Source organism: Gavia stellata, chromosome 1, assembly GCF_030936135.1.
Source record: "Gavia stellata isolate bGavSte3 chromosome 1, bGavSte3.hap2, whole genome shotgun sequence".
NCBI classification, from domain to species: Eukaryota; Metazoa; Chordata; class Aves; order Gaviiformes; family Gaviidae; genus Gavia; species Gavia stellata.
This window is the reverse complement of record NC_082594.1, coordinates 101,740,600-101,757,988: the sequence shown is the minus strand read 5'-3', so window position 1 is coordinate 101,757,988 and position 17,389 is coordinate 101,740,600. Positions and strand designations below refer to the sequence as shown.

Here is a 17,389-nt window from a genome sequence, read left to right as displayed (position 1 = left end):
TTTTTTTTGAATTTGTAAGGTGCCAAGAGAAATAAAACAAATTAGATGCAAAGCAGGATGAGCTGCATCCTACCCCCCCCCCCCCAAAACAACAAACCCAAAACAAAACAAAAAACCCTCAGCAATAAAAAATTTCCATATTCTTTGGAATATACAACATGGTTTAAAAAAAAAAAAGGAAGAATGAAGTTCAACATATAAAACCTCTCATTCACAGCATTGCTAAAACAGAAGCGTTCACAGTTTCCCTTTGGGAATCTTCCTATACTTCCTTACAGTTATTATGTCCAAAAGATGCAGTAAACTCACTAAGATTTTTTTAGGTTTTAAGTCTTAAAAATAGAAGTGAACCGAAACTCTCTTTAGGACTGTGGAGACCTTCACGCCCAGGCACGTTAGAAAGCCACAGGCCTGGAAACAGACTGGGTACTTTTCTACCCACCCTCACTACCTTCAGACCACCAACTCAGGCGTCCTCCTTTCCAGAAGCTCAGCCCCCCGCGAGAGATGCTTTGCTGGAGCGATGTCGCTTGGCCAGGGGCTGGCTAATACATGCCACCGCTCCTGGGAGCACTGGCTTCTGGAGGGCTTCCTTCTCAAAGTGATGTATGAACATGGCAGGGCCCATAAGCAAGACAGGTGTTTATGGGATACCTTTGGGCACCGGGAAATGGAAAGCATGTTAGTCCTGGCCCATAACTGCTTAAAATTTCTTCAGTATGGTCGCCACACCGCTTCCTCTAGCCTCGCTGTGGTTGCCATGTTAGTGGGGGAGTTGCTGTGGCTGCCTTCTGCCTCAACCACATCGCTTTGGTTGGGGAGGTTGGGGTTGAGGAGTGTTGATCCTGTGGAGGCGTTGGTGCAGGGTGGGTGGATGCGTGGGGGGGACCGGTCTCCGCCTGAGATCATGGAGAACTGATAGGAGCCAGCGGAGGTTCCATAGTAGAGGTGGTAGGAGGGTGAGCTGGTCTGGAACGGGCTGCCTTGGGCCTGCGATGAGCCAGGGTAGGGAGGCGGGAGGTAAGTGTGGTATCTCGTGGCTGTGGACATGGCAGACATACCGATTCCTATCCCTGAACTAACAGGCGTCGGCGTGTAGGTGAATGCTCCTGGGTAGTGCATCCGAGGGTCAGAGATGGAAGGGAGCGCGGAGAAGGAGCGGTCGATTCCCACCCGGGGGTCACTGAATGCAGTCAAGTCAGAAGCACCTGGGTAGTGGGGAAGGGAGACAGAGAAATGTTGAACTGGCAGAATGGAGGTTCACCTGTTTGAAGCAACAACCAACATCCAAACTCTGATCTATGGTTAACCAAAGCAGTGCTGATACTGCCAGAACAGAGCTACCCCTCACCTGCCCTCCAATGCAGTCATTGCAGTGCTCATGGATCTGGATGTTTTGGATTAATTTCAGTAAAGCAGCAGTTAAAGAGGAGTGCCAAGCTCTCGCCCTGTTTTGTATGTGTATGTGTTTGCTCTTAGAGACCTTACAGCACGTGCGATTATTTACACTTCCAGAGTGCCCTTGTCCTCAGTGGGTGGGTGGGGAACACGGACACAGATCTCAAGCTCCTTGCCCGGCATCACTTGACTCACCAGGGACACTGATGAGGCCTAAATATAAATTGTCCAGCGTCTGCATAGTCTCTCCTTGCACCCAGTTTTATTTGCCGACTCAAATGAGAAGCTCCATGGTGCAGAGATTGTCCTCTGGGTACACGAACCTGCACAGGCGGGATTTACACACACAGGCTCAGCCCAGCTGTCAGCACTTAGAAGCACAGTTCCTCAATGACTCTCAACACTACCAAAGTCAAGATAAATCAGGTTCATTTAAGGTCTTCGTATCTGGGTCCTCATAGAATGTCTACATAATTGTTACTAACTTCTGAAAATCTTGGCTCTAATGAGTATGTAAAAAAGGACAACAATAGTACAGCCTTTTTAAAGCAGAATGATATATTTGGGGGTTGGCCTTTTTTTTTCCTTTCATGTGTGCTAGAAGCCTTTCTCATCCTGCTTAGTGAAGTGTTTTACTGGACAGTCAAATTCTGCTCTGCTTTGTCTGACATCAGTGGAAGTATGCCCGGTCCCATCGTCTCCTTCCCTGGTGTGCAAGGATTAAACGAGCGGAGCAGATAATGGCCTCTTTAGGAAGGATCTTCATCATGACTCAGATTAATGGAAGGTGTCAGTCCCTAGAGTTGGCAGCTATGCATGATTAAAACAACAACAATAATAATTAAGAAAAAATCTTTCCAGAAGACAATTTCTTCTGTCAGACAAGGCGCGGAGTCTGCAGAAGAGGAGCCATGCGCTGAAGGAAATAGTCATGAGAAGAAGCAGAGAGAAAACAAAGCTCTTGGCTCTGACTGGATTTAAAGCTAGAGCAGGCACACTCCAGCGCCAAGATCTGAAAGCTCGTCAACAACACAGCCAGCACGCTTTGATGAATTTCTATAAATTCCATAGAAAAGTTCTGACGCATGCTGTATGCTTCCTTTTTCAGTTTGTCTTCCATTTTTTTTCTGGAAGATTAATGGGACCCCTGAACACATTTCCTTCCCCTAGACCCCAGCACCTTTAGATTTAACATGGCAGGATACACTATGGTATGGAATAGCAGGACCTTCAGAGTAGCTAAGGTTGAAGGTGGCATCTGACAACCTGCCAGATTTCAAATGGGACTTCCACACCTCATTCCTGAGAAAGAAATCAAACTTCTTGAAACTGCCTGGACACATCACTTATCAGATGAGGGTTTCTTCTGCCCAGTTTGGCAAAAAGTAGAATAATGAGACTTCATGTCAAGGTGTTTCAAGTATGTCCCACATCTTTGCTTTTTCTTTTGAGGCACCGTGTCTTTAGATGGTAGGGTCTAAAAAACCCCTCAAATTTGCTCTTTGTTCTGACAAGGAGAAATTTCTTAGATAGAAAGCAAGTGTGTGTGACAGTAGGGAGATTGGGGAGAAAATATTGTGAAAGATTTTTCTGGGAATACTGAATGACATTTAATACAGAAGTAATATTTTGGAAGCATTATAAAAAAACACTTAAGATGTGTAGAGATAAGCCCCAGAATTAAGACAGGAAAGAAAGAATGCTGGCATGTGAATGAAGCTCTCCTAGGTTCCTTCACAAGTCATGGAGAAACTATGCCTGCCCCCAAGGTAAACCACTTTGGCCATGGGCACAAAAAAGCACTGACAAACTGTAGTGCTGGTGCTCTATCTCCATGCTCACCATGTTCCACAAAAGAAACACAGCGTGCAGTTACTCCACGCATATGTGCCTGTTAAGACTGTTAAGACTGTGCACTCCTGGGGGCAGCCACCATGGAAGCCTTTGGTGCTTATACCGTCCTCAGCACAATAAGGGCCCTGGTACACAGTGATGACATTTGGGCACTATGGCAATGCAAAAAATACCGCATTCCAATACTGAGTGCATTCACTCATTTGAGTGCAACCTCAGTTGCCACACTGGTAAAGATAAAATGTGATTAACATCTCCATTCAGTCTGATTCACGCGTCCACACCTACAAGTACACATGCATCAGGCACCCCTGTATAAGGTTTGAAAATCAAAATAGCTGGTAAAAATTGATTTCAAACAATTCTGTCAAGAAAAATTACTTTTCTAAGTAAAAAACTTGATGAAATAATTAGTTTTACTTGAAATTTTCTGGTTGCAATGAAGAAGATCTTTTTTCATCCTTCTCTGTTTTCTCCGTTACTGCATTTTGCCAGTGGAAAGGAGTGAAAAGCGAGGGAAACACAGGGGAGAAGGTAAAAAGGAGTCTTTTCATTTTAAAAGAATAGTGTGTCAATGAAGAATGAGAATTTTTATAGAGTTTTTTTAAAACAAGAAACTTCCTTTTCTTTTTCTTTCTGAAAGTTTTCCTGTCTTTTCAGCTATCTTGAAGATGTAATTAGCACCCAGACCTAACAAATAATTTACTATTAGTGGGCATCGTTCCTGTGACTCTTTCAAAGCAGGCTCTATATGACAACAATAGGACAGGCTGGAGCATGTTCAAGTGATTCTCTCTGATCTCAGAAGAAGCCCTGAGTATTCAAATGAGACCAATATGTGCGGCCAAAGAAGATATTTTTGAAAAAGCTGTGTGCAAATTTGAATTATATGGCTCTCATTCATTTTAAGAAAATTCCTGCTATTGAACACACACATATTGGTTCAATATGTGTGGGTTAGAATCAGCAGATGGTCAGTTGAGTATGGTGGAAACCAGGGGGGTAGCTTTCACTTCCATGCTATATTTTTATGTTGGCTTGTAAAGCTCTGCAGTACAATTTGACAAAGATGTAACAAGGCAATCCAGTGCAACACTTAAAATGTCAAACCCCACCACCCTGCAATCAGTGTGTCCACCCATAACCTGCTGTGCTCTGATCTGAATTTAGACCCAGGGAAGGAAACAGAACTGAAGTTATCTGTGGCATTCTTTTCTTGGCAGATATGATAGCTCTTCAGCACTCCAAACTATTTTTATAGTTCCATACATCTTCAAAGTGCTGCTTTCTCCTCTTTTTTTCCTTTTTTGACAATGATATGTTGGGCCCCAAACCATATTTCTTTACTCTTAGCACAAATCCCAGCAAAGCTTTGGAGAAGGCTTGCTGCAGAAGGCCTGCAAAAGGCTTCACTGCAACTGGACAAAAGCTGCAGCAGCACCCTAGGACATTGCAACTGGTTTGCATTGGACTCCGCCTTGAGGCTTTGGTGAGGCCGGGTGTGGGGGGATTAACTTTTAGGTACTTACTTGACAGCCGGCTTGAAAGCTCTGCGGTGAGGGTTGTCATGCCGCTAGCCCTGCCGGGTGATATTGGCGTGGCGGGGTGCACGGAGGGGGTGGCAATGGAGCCCAGGTACTGGTAGGACTGGTCGTAGGACCATGGTGGAGATGGCTGTACTTGCCTTGTGTCTGCAATGAAAAAGAGACCTATAGGCTGTTTTGAATGATAAAACTTTGCAATCAAATATGTGAACCAAACCACATGGTGGAAACAGAAACTTAAATGCCAAGATAATTACATTTCAGTTCCATAATCCCCTTTGTCAAGAGGCCTTCAGATGAATTGCTTTCTAAAGTATTATTTGTCCATCTGTGAGTTTTGGTCGGTTGATTTTTTCTTGTGAAGCTTTTTGATATTTCACATTGACGGTGGGCAGGAAAAAGTGGTCAGAGAAAAGCAGATTAAGCTTTCCAAGGTGAAAGACTATTCATTGCTGAGATGCATTAGTATTTCTGGCTGTGTGTTTGCAGCCATTTTAGCCAAAAAGGCATGTTTGCATGGCACCAAGGAGACAAAAATACTGAACTGTTTCTGTGCAAGTGTGTTAAGTAGAGAGAGAAAAACAAGATGAAAATCTCTGTGTGTGTGAGAGAGAGACAGAGATGGAGAGTGAAACTAGTGTCTTCCAGAAGGCAGACTCCTAACTGGATGAATAGGACTGGGGAATTTGACTTCCTCAATCTTTTGGAGGTCCCAGACTTAATGAAATGAACAGGTATTTTGTACGTCTATTTTGGATACACTAAAATACAGAAATACAATTCTGAGCGATGGGTACATATAGTAGCAGTGATTGAACTTCAGAAACAGAAAGCCTCACACAAACTCTATGGCACTGCTCAGCTGAAAATGCAGACACCCTACGAGTACAGGATTTCTGTAGAAACTGCTGCTTCCTGGAAGCAAAATCTCAAAATGCACAGATGTGTAAAACATTTATGGAAAAAACCTAACCTATTATTTTCTAGCCACATGACTAGTTTAGCTGACTTTTGAAATCAGAGATGCGTGGCAGGGAATTTGTGCAAAGTAGTTGCACCAATGCAGAAACAACTCTTTTCTGCTTATTTCATCTTTGCATATGAAGCTGGCATTTTTCAGTGTATAAAAATGTCTAATTTTTGTATAAATCAAAGTGAGAACGATTCCTCCCCCTTTACCTACCCAGAAATTTTTTTACTATTTTTAGTAAAATCTTTTCTATTTTCTTCAGCTCTAAGAGCATTCTCCTGCAGCTTCATCTAGCTAATTGCCTTTTTGAAAAAAGCAAATGTTGGATGACTTGCATTCAGATAAAACTGATACCAGCATGGAAGGGAAATTTCCCAAGTCTGAGATGAAGGACTTTGATCTACCATCAGAAAGCCCATCTGGAAATTATTATTTTGTTGTGCTTTATGGAGATGAGTTTTACATTTTGTTTGTTTCATCTGTTTAGAAGGGAAGATTTATACAAAACTCCAAGCTTTTAAGAAATAACTAGTGAAGTCACTTGCAGAATAAAGTCTTGTAAAGATTTTTCTGCTGAGTAACATATTCAAATTCAGATATTATTAATATTTAATCTTTTTTTCAGGCAGACTTCCTTAAAAATAAATTCAGTTGACTCACACTGTTTTAAAAGCAACATCCAGTTGGATTAAATGCACTTCAGTAGAAACAAACAAAAAGACAGAGGCACAAAGCCTGTCTTATTCTGAATTACAACACCATCTCATTGTTAATGTATGGTCAGTATTTATTGAAGATGACAGGAAGACAGATGAGGGAATTCGGTCTCCAGGGGTAGCATTAGGATAAATACGACAAAGCATCGGCAGAGCAAGCGTTGTGATGGTACAACACTGTGTGTTTCGGTTCTAAAATGGGGTTAATTAAATCATTACTCCCTTACTTCAGCACACAATCCCATTGATTTCAGTTCATCAATGCAGCCGAATACTAGAACCACAGTACGTGTGCTGGAGGGATCCCAGCCCAGGGATGGAAACTCCCTCAGCTAGTCCTCCTGCCTGGGGAGTCCTCGATGTGCTCTGCGAAGGCTGACGCCACAGGTGACAGAGCCTCCCCTCTGTCACCGCTCTCTCAAGGGCTCTGTTCAACACTGTCACTGCAGAAGCCACTGCACCCCTTTGGCTGGAAACGTTTTATCACCTGCTTTCAGGTGCTCTGTCCTTAGGTCTTAGCACTGCAAAGTAGAGGGGGAAAGTCTGCCTTCAGAGCTATCTGGATATGTGTGAAATTTCCTTATTTTTCAGGCTAAAAGGAGAGAACGTACTGTCTGGTTTCTCCTGTTACAAACTGTCATTGCGCGGTAGGGCAGCTCTGTCTGCCACTTTTCTCCTCTTTCTTACATTGCTGGCTCTTCAGGACAAAAGACATGGTTTCGTCCTGTACCTTGCACAGCACGCATGGGATCCTGGTCCGTAAAAGAGCCCCAAGTGCAATAAACACATGAACAACAGCAAGAAGATGCAGAAAAAGCCACAGCAGCAGCTGCAGCGGCAGAAGAGGAAGCAAGACCTTGTCACGGATTTACTAAACACTGCCAAGACTAAATTGAAATATGGTTTCTTTCTTTTAGTGCTACTAGAATCAGCTTTGTGCTGTGTCCTCACTAGAAGCCAGATAATGGACCAAGTATGTGTCTAGTAACATCCAGAAAAAGACTACCAAGGTATCTGACCTGCCTCATCCATTTGCTGTTATTACTGACCTCTGGGGTACTTGAAACAGTGACAGGCAGCCTGAGAGATCCCCATTATTAATCTCCTCATCCCATTAAGTCTTTCTTAAGTGAAATTTCAAACTACCAATCAATTTTCTTTCTTGGTACCTGTATTCCCAATCCCTGTATTTGCTCTTAAAGATGGGCTTTTTGACATCAGACTGGTTAACAAGTTCCAATCTATTCGGTGATGTTAATAGCGCATTATATTAGATACACATATTAAAGCAGGTTGTGCTGACTAACCCCAGGCATCACCTTCACGGTTTTTTAATAACAAGTGGAGAAAAGTATCACTGTAATAGCATTTTTATGGCACCATTTCAGTATCAAGAGGCAGACTCAGCTCCCACTAAAGGCAAGGTTTGTATTTCCAGCAGCTTCAGTAGGATCTGGATCAGGGGCCTCAAATAGCATTTTATTTTGGTGATATCTGCTTTTCTTCAGCTTTCAGGTTACCCGAAATTAAACTGGAATGGGTTCAAATTTGCCACAGGACTAGGCTACACAAGAAAGCAACAACTTCTTTCTGAATCCATTGCTTTTCTGCTTTCAAAATAAAGAGATGCACATCTCAGAAGTTAGTAGCTTGGCATAGGGACCTGAATGTGTGGCTTTGAGTGGCTGAAGTTAATTTAGTGAAAATATGCTGCAAATAAATGGGAGTTGCTTCCCAACTCAGAGTATCTGTGAAGAGATTTGGAGGGAGAGCTCCTTCAACAAAGGGAAATAACAGGGCTTTGGGCCCACACAGTTTTAAAGCCAAAGAGGATTCCAAAATAATTTAAAAGCAGATCAAAATAGCACAAAACCAAGGAAGTTGCTCCAGTTGGTGATCTGTGCCCAATCCTCTTGGTATTTCTCCCATTAGCAAGTACTTTCCATTTCTGCTTTTTATGGTGTGAGAAAATGTATTTAAAACATGAAAACAGTTATTAATTGCAATAAAACACTCCAGGGCGAGAATTATGGTGCAATAATTCACACCTTGCTGTGTAGTCACGAGCTCTCGGCCTCTAGCCTCATGCCTAACAAGCTATTAAGCAGAAAGTATTGAACCGTCTTTCATGCCCCGTCATGTTTTATTGCCACGAAGAGGTTGCGTTCGCCTTGTTTTAAAACGTCGTAATTGAGCTGTACAAATGTTGCATAAAGCTTAATAGTTTAACGAAACAAGCTTTGGTCAGAGAGCGGGCGAAGAAAGCCGGTCTCCCCCTTTCATGATGCCGGTCCCCGTATTTAGCCTTTTCCCAGCCATTTTCGCCGTGGAGAATGAAAAGCCGAACCCGGAGGAGGCTCCTTTCCCCGGGAGGTGCCGGGGCAGCAGTGCATCAGTAGGTGGCAGCGGAGACCTTGCGGAAGGCGGCGGACGGCCCCCGCGGCCCGCAGCGCCCCGCGGCCGGCCGAAGGCTGCCGGGCTCCCAGCGCCGGCCCGAGGGCCTTCGCGGCCCGCCGATTTCACAGCTTGAGCATGCATTTTCCCGCAGCCGCCGCAGCCCTTCATACGACCTTGGTTAACACCTTTTGGTCATTCCCACCCGGGACGCCGCCAGCGCTGCTCTGCGCTGTCACTCCACACAAGTAGCATCTCTCCTAGGAGCAGCTCTGGGCCCAGCGGGTATCCAAGAGCGCGGGCGCACAGGAGAGACGTATACGTCCTCGCCCAAAGACACCCTTGCTCAGCAGAACGTCATGGCTAAGCAGGGCAAACAAACACCTGCCGGGCAACGGAGTTGTCCCAGTGTGACACAGGGCATATTTTGGCTTCCAAAGTTGTTATTGATAGTCAAGTACAAAAAGAGAGTAACTCCCTTTGTGCTCAGAGTACAGGACGAATGGGTCAGGACCTCAGTCAAAACCACTGCGTATCTTCTGAGCTCGCACGGAACATCCTTTTGTCTGTAAAACTGATCCTGAGCATACAGGACACAGAAATCACTGGGACGTGATAAACATGAAGTCCTGGGATGCTATTTCTATGTGATTATTTTTCAGAGGGGGCACACGCTTTAAAATGTAAAACAACACCCCCCTCTCCCTCCAAAAGAAAACACTGTGATGCTGTCAGGCACTCAGAAGGTATAAATCAGCAAGTTTCAGTGGAGTCGCAGTGATTCATGGGACCAGCTCAGGATGTTGCTAGAGGTGATAGCAAAAATGTCTATCACCTCATCATTTCTGTATAAAAATATAACAATCCATACCAGGCTGCCTAAAAGAAAGCCCCCGTGAGATTTTATATTCTGATCAGAAAATAATTCTTTTTAGCGATATTAAAAGCTTTAAGCTTCAAATTCAAATCAGATAACAGGGTCCCACTGCACCTATGAGCTGAAAGGAAAAACGCTTATGTGGATGTGCGTGGCTTGCGCTGGGCTGGATCCCACGCACCTCTGAATCTGTTTTATGCCCTTGGAGCGCAGAGAGAGACGGTTCTCCATGTGTCACTGCAGGTCAGACATTGCTGCCTACTCCCAGCCAAGAGGCGCTGCGCAGCCAAATCTCGGTATGATACAGCATGTTCCTGGAAGCTTCAGAAAGGAGCAGCAGGATGTGAGTCAGTAGGCCGCGGCGTGAGGCAGGATGGCGGCGGAGCCGGCAGCGGCCCGGGAGGGAGCAGGTATGCCTTTGACTCAGCCAGGCTGCCTGCCTTTCCACCTTCCCCTTCCTGCTGGCCTGCACTTCCACATGGACTGCCTGCACGTCCTCTCTCCTCCCTTGCCCCTCCGCCTCAGAAATGACACCTGCCTGCTTGAAAATGTAATTACCTGGGCAAACTATGAGTGATTTTCCCAAGCCAGGGTGAGGGCAGACACAAGAGACAGCCCCGAGTACTGAGCAGCTAATTAGCCACTATCTGTGTCGGTGAAAATCCCCCCATCCTCAGCATAGCGAGATGAAGATGAATTGCGAAATAGCCGCTGCTGTTGCCAGACTTTTTTTCTCAAGTTGCAAAAATTTCTGTCAGTCATACGCAACAAACCCCGAAAGTCGCACAGCGTCGAGCTGTCCAATTCCTCCACCATCCTGGCAAGCACTTTAAAGGCAGCAACTGGCAGAAGACATGGGGTGAATGAAAGCTGGGATTAGTTTACTGGTGTCAAACTCAGAGGCAGACAAGGAGAGAGTCGGATCCTTAACTGCTTTGAAAGGCTTTTCTGAGTCTGGGATTTGTCTGTCTCCCCCCTCCCTGGTCTGATTTGCTAATCTTTCCAAAGGGAAACAGTTTTTATAGTGTGACTTTCCCTTCCTTTGAGTGTAAGGCAGGAATGGTCTTGATTAGACTTGTTCATTCAGAGAGGTGTCTTGCTTAATAGAGGAAATGGACTATGAGCACAGAAATAGTCCGTGTAGTTTTGTGCTCAGGAGAAAGATGCCGCCTGCCTAAAAAACTTCAATTCAGTCTTTCCTCCTTCTCTTCTTTGCCAACGTCTCTTACGTGCCTGTCTCTGCCTCTTCTTCCTGCTTGCTTTCTCTCATTCCCCCCTAGCCCCAGAAGCTTCAGTTCAAGGTGTGAGAAGCACAAGGGACAGTGATACGGTCCTGCATGAGTCTGACCTAGTCTCTCTCTGAAGCAAGGCATCCGAACTGACTCAATCTCCCTCCCTCACTTGGGACCCAGCAAATCCTCAGCCTAATGCAGCACCGTGAAAAGGTGTGTCATCTCCTAGCAGCTGAAAGAATTAGTCAGTAGCTTAAATAAGGGGGACTTTCCAAAGGACAGCTTCATCACTGGCAGCCGCAGCGGCAGCAGCAGTGGCAGCAGCCACACAAGGCTGGTATTCTCATACCTCTCAGTGCTGGAACATGAGGAGCTGGAAAATTACAGAGCAAACTGTAAAATTCCACCAGCAGCTACTTCACCCTGCAGGGTGGTTTCCCTCCGTGTGCCAGGCTGTGGAAACCACTGTCACACCACAGGGCCACCTCCCAGCGCAACAGCTGGGAGACCTGCAGGTTTCACAGAGGTGGGTGCGAGCTCTGATTTGCCCCCAGGGTAAGTTTTTCAAAGCCTTCTAATTTCCACTGGAAATTTATAGGAGATGAGCATTCACTCCTCTCTGTGGCCTTGAAAAGCCCCTTTTAGATTGCTAACAGGTGACAGGACTTATTCTGGTTGAGAACGACAGTGACAGATATGTCGCGTGTCTGGAAATTTTTAAGTTGGGGGTGGGGTGGAAGAGCCACCCAAATCCCCAGCTATTCTCCGGAAGAGAGATCTTTGGCAGTGACCTCCTGCCTCAATGTTTGCTTTCATTTTATTTAAATATTACTGTGGTTTTGTGGAGTATTGCATAGGCTAGGGAAGTTGTAGAGGCATTTGAGCCTCTAAAAAACCTCCTGTGGGGTAGGAGGATGAGGGAGTTTCTCCACACTGAGGCATCACAGTCTGAAGAATAAAGAAGGAAAATATCAGCCTCAAGCAGCAACCTTTCGAAAAACAGTTGCTGAGGCTGTTTGTTATAGCTGCGGTGCTTAGTGTTGATGCAGAACTTCCCAAAGCATGCTAGGTGCTGCAGGGACATACAGGAGGGTACCAGCCCCTGAGAAGGATCGAGCGTATAGTAAAGACGACCATGGAAAACCACAGACAAAGAGTGGTGTGATTAGGTGCTGGGGTGCAGAGCACCATTTCTACTGTTCGTTCAGTACTTTGCATTCTGTTTCTGTGCATCATCTACCCCCGACTCACCTTCTGTGTCAGTTTGTTTCTTTTCAACGCTGCACTAGAAAGGACCTTGAGGACAAAAAAATCTGTCAGTGTCTTTGAGGGTATCAGTCCTCCAGTGCTGAATGTAGTGAAAGACTGGAAGTCTTATATGAAGATTTTTTGCTAGCTTTTCTTTAGAAATAGATGGCAGGGAAGGGAGAAAACCAAATGAGTGCATCTGAAGAGTTTGTTTGAATTACCTTCACTCTCCTCATGTCCGTGTCAAGAAAGTCAGTGCTCCAATGATAGTAAGATACCTGGAGATGATACCAAAGGCAGCAGGAGAAAGCACCTGTTCTAGCTGTGTATATTCTGGGGATAGAAGAAGAAGTGTGTATTCTGTCAAGTTTAAAGCTGCCTGAATGAGCTGCCTACACTAGCAGAACCGTATATGCACAATGCGCCATAAAGAAACAAGTAGCATTTTAGTAATGGCAGCTGGCTGTGGGGTGGGGGTCCCCTCAAAAACATCTCAGGTCTCATTGCTAACTTGGTGCCAGAATCAGGAAGTGCAGGCAACTCCAAATACCAAACTGTGAAAACTCTGATTTCACAATCAACATATGTGCTGCCCTAGCAGGTTAGCACATAAGCTGCTCAAATGAAATACAAACCATCTCTCCTCCTGAGTAAGCACACTCCTTCTGGGCTGGCGTCACTGCTGCTTTGAAGAACATGATGGCATTATGGGCAAACTGCAAAGTCTCTGGGTGCCAGTGACAGGCAGAAGTTGGAAAGCTGAGTTTTGCAAATTAAGGATGCATTGTTCTTTGTCTTCGGAGGTATGAGTCACCCTGGAGAGCTGCAGTTATTTGTTCAAGAGGGAGACTCCATTCCACCACCCATCCTCCTCTTCCCTCCCTCCCCACATCAACAAGAAATGAAGTAAAAGAATTCAACCTTGACCTTCCACTCTTTTGGCTCCCCTGGAGGAGACATGCTGCCAGACTCGATGCCGCTGCAGTGTTCTCCCCTATCTCTAAGCGTACTGCTAAAGCACAAACTGAAACAGTGAGGAAACCAGGGACAGATACCACGCGGATGTTGACGGTGAGCAGACTTCACCCTTTGTCCCTTTGTGCCCAGCCTGGGAGGTGATGCGATGCAGAGAGCCCCGTGGCACAGGTGGAAGCATGCCACTACAAGCACATACACGTGTGTACATGCGCATACGTACATGTACACGCATATACACTTGTCTGCTTGCTGCATGGCACTGCAGTTTCCTCTAGCTTCAGAGGTGCTCGGGAGAGAGCAGGTTGTTGTTCTGCTGCTGGGAGGGCATATGGTCTGTGGTGACCTGCACAGGGACTAGAGGGTGGGACCTGTTAGGGGAGTTACTGCTCCCTTACCCATCTCAGTAAATCCACACCTAGAAATCACACCTCTCCGAGTCTGGAGGGGAACCACATGGGGACTGTGGCAGCAGGTCAGAGACAAACCCGGCCAGACAACAGAACACCTCTGTTCCTGTCCCACCTGTCCCCCCCCTCAGCTTTTCCCCTCTGCTGCTCTAGGTCCCAGCCACTGCTCCCCTCTTTGCCTTTCCCTGAACCACACTAGTACGTGATCGCCTCCCAGCTAATTAATTCCTTGATCCTCACACTGCCCCCTGAGGAAGGGTGTTACTGCAATCCTCATTTTAGCAGATGGAGAACTGATGCATGCAGAAAGCAAAGCTCCAGTTCAGCAGAGCACTCAGGATACAGAGCTCAGCGCTTGGCTGAGTCAGAGCACATTTGAATTACCTGATGTCACCCTGGCAGGGAAAGTTCACCTGTAAAAACAGCTTGGGGGAGATGTATCCACTTTGTCCTAGTTAGCTCACATCTTGAAAGCAGTCTACCTGAAGTGTAGGGCTCAGGTGGGGTACAGTGCTCACTGAGAAGCAGATCAATTAGCCCATCTCACTACCTTGCTGCTGGTGAGAGCAGCTGCTTTCAGCCTGCCTTGGGCAGGTATATCATGCCCTGGAAAAGCAGAGGCAGAACCAGGGTGCTAAATGTGTACAAAGTGTAATGCTGTCTCCTGGTGTCCTGGCTCTTGGGGGAGGATTCATCCCATCTGAGAGATCTACAGTGTAGGTTCCTACCTCTGAGCTACTTGTCTAGACTCTAGACTTTATTGCCAACAGGGTAAAACAGACACTTGTGGGGTGCAAGTCATTTCATCCTAAGGGAGACATCTAAGCCAAGCCAGGCGGGTGAATCACACCCAATGAACAGCTGTTTCTCTCCCCGATCCCGAAGATACCAGATGGCTGTGTCAGACAGAGACACACAAAACACGGATGTCTAAAGTTAGGTGAAATGAATCCCAGCCTGGTTACACCTCCAAAGTTTCTCTTTCATGGGGTGGAGCAAGACCAAAGGAAGTGGAGACATATCTCCTGGTGCCTGGACCTGGAAGTCACATTGAGTCACTATTTGCAGACATAGGATTACCTGCAGCTTCCTCTCTAGGGCAATACCCTCCTTGCCTGTGGGCTGGACCTGACCCTGCTGGTCCTGGGAGGGGATTGCTGACACCCTGGTGCCCAGCCCCAGAGCCATTGCCTGAGCAGGACTCTGCCTTCGGGTGTTCAAAAAGGCAGTCGTAAGCTCATGTCACAGTGAAGCATTTCCTATCTTTGTGTCTACATTTTGAGATAATTAAATATGAGGCTGAAAGTTCCTTGGCTGGATTATTCCCACTGGAAAACCAGTACCATGAAAAAAGGAGCAGAGTTGAATGAGAAAGTCTCTGCAGTCTGCTGGGAGACACAGTGATAAAGGAATGACTACATCGTGGCCTGAGGTATCTTACAGGTCGCTCCCGATGGTGTGAACTAATTACTCCATATTAAAGTTCTTTAGCCTACAGATAAACAAAAAGTCCTCATCAATATCTTCTTTTACACTTTCAGTGCTCCCTCCTCTTTTTCAACATGAAAGTAGTGGAAGAAAAAACTTACTCTCTGGAGCTTACAGTCATTTTATCCACCACAAAACACTGACCTTGATGTGGACTAATTAGGATTGCAATAGATTATTAATACAAGTCCATAAGGTGGAGTTTTGTCAGTATAAAAGAGGCCTTTGAAGATAACAGCCATTTACACTTTCATGATCTCATCCCAAGTGCTCAGAAGAAAGCCTATAAACTAATAAAGTAGAATTCATCCAGGGACATTCTGCACACACAGCGGAGTATCACCCTCCAAACTCTTATTCAGGATGGCAAATGAAATCTGCTTAGATTCTTTTAAATTCCAACACAAATCAGGATTAAAACAACTTTTGGTAATAAGCAGATCTCTGATGATCTAAAGACACACTGGTTCATTTTATTGACTTAGAGAAAGTAAGTGACATATCAAATGCAACCTTCATACTTTAACAAGTGAGGTCACCTTGAGAAAAATGATACTGAGCCCAGTGCTATGAAACCTCTCTCCAGAGTGCAGCTTTGATTTACAAGGTGAAGTAAGGTCTTCATGTGAACATATATTTGTAAAGTCAGTTTTACTTAGAACGATGCATGTATTTTCTTTAAAAAGGAGGTCACTAAGAAACTGTTGCTCATTGTAGTACTAAACCAAAATGGACTTGTTGAAAACTCTATTAAATTATCTGCTCCTCTAAACTGTCAAGCTGGTTTTGAGGAGATCTGCAAAACTGAAATGGAAAATGAGTCAAGCCCAGAAGTATGTGCTGAAAGCCCCAACTCACTGGGTTGTCAGGAGCATTCAGTCCAGAAATACATTTAAAATACCGTTTAAGAAATGCTTTGCTTCCTTTACAAAATCCCTTGGCACTTGCTGTGTAGCCAAGGAATGCAGCATCCTGCCGTGCTGCGGCCATCACTGATTCCACCCAACCTATGGCACTGGCGGGTGGCAGCAGGATGTCTCCCTTGACTGTCCCCTGTATCAGAGAGGCTGGAGGAGTACAGACAGAGGAAGAAGGGTTAAAAGGAAGGTAAAGACTCATCTCCTTGTTCAATCCTTCTCCAGGGCTGCAGGAGCAGGAGTGCTCAAGTCATGCAACTAGGTCCAGCTCAGCTTGCGTGTTCGCTTTGCTGGCCGTATTTAAATGTTATACTGATTGATTTCAGAGCCGGCTAGATCTAAATCTGAAGGGCAAAAGATACAGGCGGCACAAGCTTTGAAGTTAAAAGTGCTTCTCTCTTCAGTGCGACTGAAGATGCCGAGCAGAAGCTCAGCAAATCATCACACACAGAAGGCGTTGCAGGGCTGAAGCCCCTCAGTAGTCATTCCAACGCAAGGTGCCAAAAATGAGACCCCTGGATAAGTAGGCGTGGGGCTTTGAACATGCAGGGCTCAGGCAGCAATGCCCTGGACACACACTCTCCATCAGGGCGGTCAGGGAGGGGTCTGCCCTGAACGGGGAGGATATGCCTGTGCCACCATCAGGGCAGCGATGCCTGGAGAAGACCTGGGGGGAGCCTGCCAATGCCCCAACTCCCGTATGCCTCCCTGCCCCTTCTCCTGGAGCTCTTCCTGCGGGGGACCCGGGACAACCAGGCTGCTCAGAAACATGCACTGAGGCCCCAAATTTTGTGTACCTATGTCGCGATCATAATTTCTGGTTTGAGTGCAGGTGGGTGCTACCAGAATGGGTGGAGTAAGGAAGAACAGTGTTGAAGGAAAATTGTAATCCAGTATAGAAAAGAAGTGTCAACACATGTCAAATGTTGCAAAATGTCCCACTGTGGAAGAAATAAAGTAATTCCCAGTATTAACCAACAAACAGCTGTTGTGTTGCCAGACTGAGGAAGATTTCTTTTTGGAATAGGAAATGTGTAATGTTTTATACAAATAACAGTTTTGTTTCACTTTCTGTATTAAACATCTTAAAAAGTAACCTTTAATATACTAAACACTTCTGAATGGCTTGAAAAGTCTAGTTTGCTATAATCTCTTTTCAAATTACACCCTGTGACTAGCCTGTCTGCTCAGAAATATCATGTAAAATTATTGTTCTCTGTTAGCAGTTACGAACCTATGGAACCCCGACACATCAAAATCTTTTCAGAAACTTAGCTAAACACAGCTAAACTCCACTGAATGTGCTGAACTCAGCAGTTTTAGACAACTGTGGCATGGAGAGTAAGATCACAAGTCACCATTATAA

The 17,389-nt window shown here is 45.4% G+C and overlaps 1 protein-coding gene across 3 annotated transcripts in view; it reads right to left on the bottom strand.

The window, feature by feature from the left end:
- Window positions 1-714: 714 nt before the first annotated feature.
- The window catches only part of RUNX1 (RUNX family transcription factor 1), a 73,495-nt gene continuing 56,820 nt past the window's right edge, over window positions 715-17,389 (bottom strand). Inside the window, exons 5-6 of one of the 3 annotated variants that reach the window (XM_059819507.1) lie at window positions 4,782-4,961; window positions 715-1,208 (exon numbers count right to left, since the gene is read on the bottom strand). In XM_059819507.1, the coding sequence (XP_059675490.1) occupies window positions 715-1,208; window positions 4,782-4,961 (674 nt within the window). The remainder of the gene's footprint in view (window positions 1,209-4,781; window positions 4,962-17,389) is intronic. The other 2 variants (XM_059819513.1, XM_059819521.1) reach the window with 2 other exon arrangements.